Source organism: Coptis chinensis, chromosome 3, assembly GCF_015680905.1.
Source record: "Coptis chinensis isolate HL-2020 chromosome 3, ASM1568090v1, whole genome shotgun sequence".
Lineage (NCBI taxonomy): Eukaryota > Viridiplantae > Streptophyta > Magnoliopsida > Ranunculales > Ranunculaceae > Coptis > Coptis chinensis.
In genome coordinates this window covers 11770330-11779873 of record NC_141458.1, presented here as the reverse complement: position 1 = coordinate 11779873, position 9544 = coordinate 11770330, and the positions used below count along the sequence as shown (strand labels likewise).

The window sequence follows — 9544 nt, the reverse complement described above, 5'->3', positions numbered from 1 at the left end:
GTTGGTTAGGGCTGGCAATGGGTTGAATCGGTCTGGATATATGCAAATCCAAAACCGATCCGCTTTTCAACAATACAGACCCAAAACCGGACCCGACCTGAACAGATATTTGAGTTAGAGAACCAAAACCGAACCGAAAACTTTTTTTTGATTCCGGATCCAATCCGTTCCGAACCAATAAGCTCAATTTCAACCCGGTGTATCGAGTTTTTTATAATTGGATCCTAATTTTCGTTATATAAATATTAAATATTTTTTTTTTGCTAAATACAAAAATAAGGTACACAAATCCAAAAGACATAATAAATGATTTGAAATCCAAATTTGTAAGAGAGGATTTTCCTTTAGATAGAAACTATATTTTTATTATGTAAAAAACATATCGTAATATTACATATGTATTTTGTATATCTTATTTTGGAACTTTAAATATAGCAATGTTGCGGTAATAGAAATATATGGTGGAGGAAAATTAGGAAGAATAAGACTAGAGATTTTAATCGGATTAGGCCTATAATGGTTCGGTACATACTTAATCCAGAACCAATCCAATAAGAGTCTGGTTCTGATTTTTAAGATCCAGAACCGATCCAATATGCTAACTACCTGTTCCAGACCCGTTTTTATTGGTTAGGACCGGATCAGGTATCGGTTCTTACCCGACCCATTTCCAGCCCTAGATGCCGCAATGGATTTTGAAAAGGTTTTTGATGAGTGTGATCCAAATTATAGATTTGATTGTAATCTAAATAAGCAGGGCGTAATAGGGGATATTGATTGGATGAAACTAAAAGCTTTGCACACTTTCTTGAAAAAATTTATGATCTAACAAAACGTGTTTCCAATTCCCAATATATTACTTTTAACATGTATTTTGATGTGTTCTAACACTTATTTTGATGAGTTAACACAATTTAAAATATCTCATCATGGATCATTTAGCTAAGCCCAAGAACGTGGTGATCCATGGCGTTCCAAATCCTACTTGGCAGTAATATGGATTAGGGATAAAATTATAATTCTAGTTTTCAAAGTCTCAAATAACCCGACATTTCCATTTGTATACTTTCATTGTCAAGGAGAAAATACAATAATAACTTTTCACAACAGGGCTATTTCAGTCCAAATACTTTAGTCCCACAGAAGAAAAAAAAATTGAACTTTCTCACGATTTTGATTCCCTGACCCACCAGCTAGTGGGAAGCAGATATTTGATACAGCAAAGGCATAGCAAATATTCTATATAACCCTCTTTCTTCACCACCACGTGGCCTAACTTTACAGTAAGTAGTAAATCAAGATGAAAAGAAAGAGGGTGCATCATTCTGCAACAAAACACTCAGTAGCAAAAACTAATTAGCCCACCGCTCTATTTCATTTAAGACAAAGCAGACTCACTCTCTCTTTCATTCCAAGAAGAAGAAAAAAAACCAGGTTATTATTTTGAAACCCAAGCTCGTTTCAGTTTATTTCATATACAATGCATGTGTTTATATCTTGTTGGTGTTATTTGCCGAGAATAAATTAATCATCACTTGTCGTAATAGTATTCAATGAGCTGAAAAAATGAGCTTGGGTATGTAAAAAGAAACAAATAAGTAACGAACTTAGCTCTTATATATTGGTTTTATCTTTTATTGTGGTTGATTGTGCTGCTAATGAGTAGTGAGTTTGGGTATGTAAAAAGAAACAAATAAGTAATGAGTTTAGTTTTTGTTGGTTGAGTAGAAACTTATTTATTATTTGTGCTCTGAATCTTTTTTATTGTGGTTGATTGTACTGACAATGAGTAGTGTTCTTGTTTTTGGTTTATTGATTGTCTGTTGTCTTATCTATTTGAAGAAGACAAGAACTCGAGAAGGAGAATCATGGTGATGTTTTCGTATGGCTATGTTAGAAAGAAACCAAGTCATTATGCTGTTAATCTCTTTGGGACCGGTTTGGGCATACTTCTTGGATATCAAATAAGTTCTTATGCTTTTCGTGGTCTAACTGATGAGAGATCGGCGATGATTGTCAATGTTATAGCAGCATTTATTGTAGCTTTAATTGGGTTCTTTCTGTCGAGGAGGCTCTTAAGAAATATGCTCAGGTCTTTGGTAAACCTGTGCAGCTTCTCTAACAATGAAAGTTGGGTGGTTACTTGCCTTATCTATGGGTTGATGTGTATACTGCTGTTATACCAATATACATTTTTGCTATGGGCTGCTTCTCTTGTTGTATGTGGGTTGATTTCTATTGTTGCATCGGAATGGGATAGGGATGATAGTGGTTTCATTGATGGAATAATAGTAGCATATTTTGGGATTGCAAATGCTGAAAATGCAGATTTCAGTGTTGCCATCGTTATTTTTTATGCGTTCTACTTCAAGGTACTTCCTATGTTGGTTCTTATTTATTATTTTCATGTTATCATTCTGAGTTTTTGCTCACTAGAAGCATACATATTCACTTTTGCAGTTCACAGAAACAATATTGAGAGATATTCTGCTTTGGTTCAACGTTACATACTTGGAGCAGGATGAGGGCGTACCTAATGCAGAAATCCGATAGATGGTAAGAGTCTAAGAGACTAGTGTTTTATTATTATGTATGTGGTTTACTGAATCTTTATATTGCTGTTGTTGATATTTGTGTGTTGGGCTGTATTTTGTTGAATCTATGTGAGTTGTTCACTTAATCTCTAATACCCGGCCTGTGAATGTAAGAGGAGTATCTCTCCTGGTGGGCATGGATGCCTTTTAATGTCCCTTTCTATCCTTTTAAGCTCTACATCATCAGTGTTTTGTACTCAGATTGTTAACTCAAGTTACCCTTAGATTTGAGACTTTTGAGCAAATTATCATATCAATACAAGCTCCCTCATATGCATCGAATATATTAAATATTTTTTTTATTGTTTTGTTTATTTTTAAAACAGAGTTACATCCGTCTATCCATCTATCAGATTTTGTTAGCTTTAATAAAAGCTGCCAAAGTGAATTTATGGAACAACTTGAACTGTTAAGACCTGCACAAATTGCTTCATAAAATCAATTTGGAAAAAAAGCTAAAAATTCAAGTTTTAATTTGGGGTGGAACCTGTCCTAGGGCAGCACTAAAGCCTGTTGTTGGTGCACTGCCCCTGCAGCCGACAACCTGCAGTTCTTTGCCCCACGTAGCCTGCTCCTGCTGCTGCACTGCCACTGGGGGAGTTGCACACTTGCACCCTTATCTGTTTCTCTTGTTGAAGCGACTAATTTTTATTTAAGAACTCGGCAACAAGTTTTCCGCTCATGGTGTTACTGGTCTATGCTTCTGATGGGCTGTATGCATTTAATAGTTTATTGTTCTAGTCGCTTTAGTTTTAGTTCTTTCCTTGGATACCCAGACCTTTGTCTTCAGTCTGTGCCCCCCCTCTGGTAGGAGGATATCACCCTCCAACTAGCAAATTATGAAATCCCTTTAATAGATAGATCCAATGCAAGATATTTCCATGTTATTATGGAAAAGTTTTCCCCCCTTTTGGAAAATAAAACCGTAAATACAGTAATGTTTTAGTAGATGGAGGATCAATAGGTGAAAGTAATCATCTTATATTCTGCATGCAGAAAATAGAAACAGTCGTGGTCAGGTGGAAAATAATGTTCTAAATTTCCAGTCACTGTCACCTATGGGATAAGGCATATTTCACTAAGAGCTCCGGCCCGTGTCTGTGATTTCTGCATCCTCATTTGTAATTATTTACCCTGTTTTTTCCTGTTGAATAGTTAAGTTCATGTAATGGTGACATTAGTGGTATTTTGTGCGCTGTTCCTGCAGGAAGGAATAACCTGGGTGAAGATGATGAGAGAGAGAGATGCAGATGCATAGAGGTAGTTTTTGCAGATAGAATTGATGCCGAAGAAAAATATCTAGGGTTGCAAGAAGCTTTCAAACCAATTTATTGTTCAAATTATGAGGGATCTTGACCTTGGTACAATACTTTGGTACTCAGATTATTAGGGATTACAATACTTTGAAGAGTAGTTTAATGTGACTAATGAAATACAGAACAGAGCCGTCAGAGCGAATGTAATGGTGTGTTTTATTCTTACGGTGGGAATTGGAAAATTCCTATGGAAACCCGTAAATATCATGAGGATGCAGGGGAAGTTACGCCAACCTTCATGAGCTTTCCTGAAGAATTATTCTGCCGGCTCATATTTCGTGTTTTAAATTTAAAAGTGAGTTTCCCGGGGAATCAAACTCGACCTAAGATTAAGAAGTTCAACTAAAGTCAGATAGAAAGCTGCCCCAAGATCGTATCTGGTGTATTGTATAATAGAGGCTGAAGAGTCGGGCTTTAGACTAGTCTTTCGCCCAACTAAGACAAATCAATTAGCATATACCAAAGAAAAGTGCACATTATAATATATTTGTAAAAGATCTACCCAGAAATACTGTTGGTAAGTTGGAATTCCTCGTGAGAACTACATCGACCATCATGCAACTGAGTCAGGTTGGTGACCGTGTACCTTCACACGGCATATGCAAGTTCCAGAACCTCCATGGTTGGAATCAACATTAAGACGGATCCTATCAACTAAACTAGGAACAAATGTTTGAGCATTGCGTCTCTCGAGATCATAAAGAAATTCGGCCAACAAGTACTTCTCCTCCAAGGCAGACAAATCAACATCATGCTCTTGATGCCACGCAGATACGCGAAACGTCTTTGGAGCAGTAGACCTGACAGAGGCTACCTAATATATTAGGTAGTAAAAGAGCAAATATAAGAAATTAGCATAAGCGCGCGCGTCCAAAACAATTACAAAGAAAGCAATTGTAAGACAAAATAGATGATAGCTTTATTTTGTTGTTGCTCACTTAAATAATGGTAACTACTAGAAGAACCTGTAACACCAACCTGCGACGACGGCATTATAACACCACACATTACAACCTATCATAGGTCGAATCACGGCTGTTTCTTAATTAATGAATGGAACAGATACTATATGCTCTGTTATTTAGTATAACTGGTGCCTAGTAGGAGGGACTAATCAAAAGAAATCGTTCTACTTCAAAAAAGCCAAAATGCTCAGACTTGCTTCTTTATTACCTTATGAAGGTGGAAAATGACCAAAAATAAATTCTTATGCTATGTAGGTGCATATCTAAGATACCAACAAACAGGTTCAAAAGCTTATGAAACAGCAAGTGTATGGAGGCCAATCAGATTTTCTTTTTCTTTTTATATTTTTTTTTATGGCAAGTGAATCTCCAACCAATAAGGATTGGAAGGGCTGTGCCTCAAATGCAAAGGCCATTGCCTGCTGCCTTAACATGAAAACACATGAAAACTCAAAACAGAAGTATACTGGAAGAGCTTATAGATTGCAAATTGTTTCGAAGTTAATTTAGTCCCCTTCATAAAGCGCAACTATCGTCCGACTTGGATATTTTAGGCGTTGTCATGGACTTGAATATATATGTCTAGTTTGTGGTTTGGATATCCCAAATTGATTTTAAAAAACACAAAAAGTGAAAGTTAGTTGCCCTTTTTGATCGAAAATCCCATGGACTTGAAAAATATAACTTTTGGTAGGGTTAGAGACATGTTTTGATCGAAAATCCCATAGACTTCAAACAGTGTTATATGTCTAGATTGGTAACGCTACATGAAACATATTAATAGGAACTACTGAACTACCGGTTATAACTTAGGTAACGCGACTAACTAACCCGTACATAACAGGGCAATTAATAAACAGAATATCAGATGCAAGGCGCAAATGCACCAAAACAAGATTGTAAGTTTTAAATGCAGACAAGAGACAAATGACAAAACAAAACCAAAATGCTAATATAGTATGTTTATGAGAACAGAACATCAATTATAACATGATAATAACGAAGCAAGAAAGAGGTACCTTTATAACAAAATGCTCCAAGGTAATAGATTCAGGAATAACTGGTGTGCCTACTCGGATGTCGACAAAGCCACCACTCCCTTTCATACAAAAACACTCATTAGGGTCTCCGGAACTTGTCTCCAAAATCTTTCGTGGGTCAGTAAATAAAATGCCCTTCTGAATAGTGTCCCTATCAGAAAACCACCGTTCTGAATGCGCAACTACCATACCACCACTGGAGACAGACGCATAGTCCCCGCCTTGAAATTTTTCCATCATTCCTCCAATAACCTCTAATGAAGAGGCCTGAATTTCATCATGTGTCATACCACTATCATTCATGAACCCAGTATTACTATGCAAAACGTTGTAGTTTCCATCAGTTGTTAAAAACTTCTCCAAAAGAGATTCTAGAAACAGACATCTCTTTCGAATTTGTTCCAATTCAATTTCTAAACTACCAACACTATCTTGAGTTAGTTTCATACTTTTTTGCAAATTTTTAATAAAACACTCGTCCGAGGAAACTTGACATATATCAGGAATTTCAGATGATAATAATTTGTACTGTTCACAGTAATAAACAAATGTGAAGCATATAAAACCTAAAACTGCGAGAACCAAGAGAAACTTGAGGGAAACCAAAGTGTAGTGCCTCCATCTGGGTTTTCGATCATGTGCGTTGAATATAAAACGATGCAATAAAACAGGAGGGCTCCTATTTTCATGAAAATCTTCAGAGTCAGCCTGATACTGTTTCCGCCTCCTTTCATCAGCAGCCGTTTTAGCCTCAATTAATTTACAACGATCACAAGTTGAAGAGGTTGTCTTATTGGTTGTCATGGCGCGCGTTTGTTTTCCTCAAAATCTTTTCGATGCTATACTTTTTATCTTCTTGTTGGAACTTCAGAACCAGAAAATTTGAAAATATGTGAACAAAATTTAAGAGTCCGACTTGAGTACGAAGTTAAAAATCTTTACTTTTATCCTTACATATATTATAGTTATACCCTTCAATTGAGGAATTGTTTCTAAAGTTTTCCACGTGTCACGGCTAATTAAGAAAAAGTAAGAGATAAAATAGGAAACAAATATTTATCTTTATCTTTAGATATATACTAGTTTTCGAACCCGTTCTATGAACGGGTGCCGTTTATACAATTATTATGAAAATTATAATACCTATGTGGAGCTATGAGGTATAAATATTATATTGGTTTTTACTTTATTTTTTATGTATGTTGTTTTTTGTCTTTTCCAGTTCGGTTGTGTAACTATTATCCACATATTCTATGTAAAGCTATGAGATATGCATATTATATTTTCTTTTACTTAATTTTTTATGTGGACGGTTCTTTATCTTCTCAAGTTCGGTTGTGTAACTGTTATCTACATGTTATATGTAGAGCTATGAGATATGAATATTATATTGAGTTTCACAATATTTTTGATGTGATTCCTATGAATATCATCAATTAGTATATCTCGCTGTCACGTAATATTGCTTCAATCTAGTTATTAGATAATGATACTTGGCTACATTATGAATAAATTATGATTGAGCATTTAGTAATGGTTTATTGCTTTCATAGGGAAAAAGTGTTAATCTTTTCAAGTTTACATCCATTATCAGCTATATTTTGTGTGTTTATGTAAATCAATTGGGAAATAATTGATTATGGACAAAGTAGAGGTGTCAATTAAAGGTGGCCGAAAACTGTAGGATTTGAGAAGAAATGTTATTTTGGGTTGCATTATCCCACAACTCTTTCGTTGTACATAGAACTTGTTGTTGATTGGAAATGATGTTATTTTTCAGTTTTTTAATGTAAATGGTGTAAATTATAAAATTTTGTAATGGCTGAAAGTAAGAGCAACTAACGGCGGTACCGCATGTAAGAAATGTTATTAATGCATCTGTTGCTATTTCGATTATGTATGATCTGACTCTATGGTAGAGTATTTCGTTTATAACAAATGATATTGGACCACGCCCATGCAATACACGCATGTCTGGATTAACACCAAGACTTGTAAAAGCATTACACGCATTGTATGACCGAATGTGCTGACGAAATGACCTCGCATTGGCATTAGATCCTTCATACAATGATTTAAAGGCAGAGGGCAGTTCAGAAAGCAAAGGCAATTTGATCTTTCCTTGTAACAAAAGTACAGAAGAAGTGGATGATTAAAAAAAAAGATACCTCAATATTCTCAGCATTTTGAACGCGGAATTGCTCCCAAAGTCTTGCTCTATGAATTTCTACTTCCGTTTGGTGTACTAATCCTTATGAGATGGAATGTTGAGAAAGAGCTGAAGAAGTTGAATTCGAGAAACATTGTAATCGTTTTACATTTGTTATTTCTTTCCCTTCCTGAATGCTAATAATAATACATTAGGTCAAAAAGTGACAAAAATTGATTTAAACAAACAATATAAGGAATAAGATAAATAATATAAAAATAACAACTCATAATAAGTTTGTTCTGGGGTTTAGTAGTGGACTGCATCGGTAGTAATATTCAGATTATGGATTTGGAATGAGAAATATTAACTTCTTGTTTTCTTAGTTTTAAAAAGTTGTTGTTAGTTTTATGTTTTTGAGGGCATTTTTTTTATGTTTTGAAATGTAATTTGTCTTGATACTTTGCAAGTTTGAAAAAAACTTATACCATGGCATATGCTTATATTATTGGATATAGCTTGGCTACTGGTAAAGTATATGGGAAATGGTTTGCTCACGATCTTTGAAGACGAAACAGATAAAAGAGCACTATTCTTGATCTTTAGGCATTCTTTTAGGCCCATATATATTTCTAAATATGTTTTTTTTTTTTTTATTGGGAGATGATGTTCGGAATCCTCAAGATTTAATTTTTCATTGCTTCCTCCAATAAATTTGGATTAATGTCCGTCTATTTTTAGGTTTATTCGTTTCAGGCATGAACTTCAGTGAAATCAGAAGACTTCTTTTGTAATGGTGTAGTTCGAATAGCACATTAACTACGAATATATTTCAAAACAACATTATTTTGCTACAAATGAAGTAAATAAATGAAATTAATGCATATCTAAAGTTTAAAAATAAGCGTTTATGAAAAAAAAAAATACTATGTGACCAACATAATAAAATTTTGGTATTCAAGTACTAATCCTCATGGTTTTTCTTTTTCTTTATTATGGAACTTTTCATGCCCTTCATTACTTTAATTTTTTCTTGAGATAATATATTTTATTTTTTTGTTGTGTTTATCATCAACCAAACAATCTAGCATAATATTTTTTGAGGATGTCAAGTTGATTCTGTTTCTCTTCAACTTCTATTCTTTTCTTCATAAGTTCTTTGAAATTGAAGTCTTCAATTTCCATATCACGTTCATCATTTATAAAGCAGTATTGCGTGAAAAGTCTTTGAATCTTCTTCGCTTTTTTGAATATGTGGTGCTTCCATCAATTTCTTTAACTATGATGTCTTCATTGTTAAAGAATAAGTCTTTCGGTACCTTTAATGTTACAGTGGTTTTGAATCGTCCGCTCTCTAATTTTGTGTTGTAGACCGGATCTTGTTGAATGTTAAGTCCTGTTTCTAGAATTTCCTTTAACATTTTTTTTTACATAAGTTGTAATTTTCATACGCCATTATCTGCAATAGACATAATAAAAT

General features: G+C 34.5%; 1 protein-coding gene and 1 long non-coding RNA gene across 2 annotated transcripts; one reads left to right on the top strand and one right to left on the bottom strand.

Annotated features, from left to right (window-relative positions):
- Positions 1 to 1846: 1846 nt before the first annotated feature.
- Positions 1847 to 3978, top strand: LOC147507951 (uncharacterized). The gene is made up of 3 exons (XR_015216269.1): positions 1847 to 2372; positions 2461 to 2556; positions 3802 to 3978. It is a non-coding gene; the product is annotated as an uncharacterized LOC147507951 (long non-coding RNA).
- A 335-nt stretch (positions 3979 to 4313) lies between these two features.
- LOC147507950 (SUN domain-containing protein 2-like) lies at positions 4314 to 6760 on the bottom strand. The gene is made up of 2 exons (XM_086599091.1): positions 5895 to 6760; positions 4314 to 4724 (listed from the first exon to the last, which is right to left on the bottom strand). The coding sequence occupies exons 1-2, from the start codon at positions 6717 to 6719 to the stop codon at positions 4464 to 4466; spliced, it is 1086 nt and encodes a 361-aa protein (XP_086455217.1). The 5' UTR covers positions 6720 to 6760; the 3' UTR covers positions 4314 to 4463.
- Positions 6761 to 9544: the final 2784 nt, after the last annotated feature.

What these genes read in the sequence shown, in the direction of transcription:
- LOC147507950 (XM_086599091.1), bottom strand. Translation starts at nt 6,719, where the DNA reads ATGACAACCAATAAGACAACCTCTTCAACTTGTGATCGTTGTAAATTA. An exon ending in TGGAGCATTTTGTTATAAAG is followed by an intron (nt 4,725 to 5,894) that starts GTACCTCTTTCT and finishes CTAATATATTAG; the next exon opens with GTAGCCTCTGTCAGGTCTAC.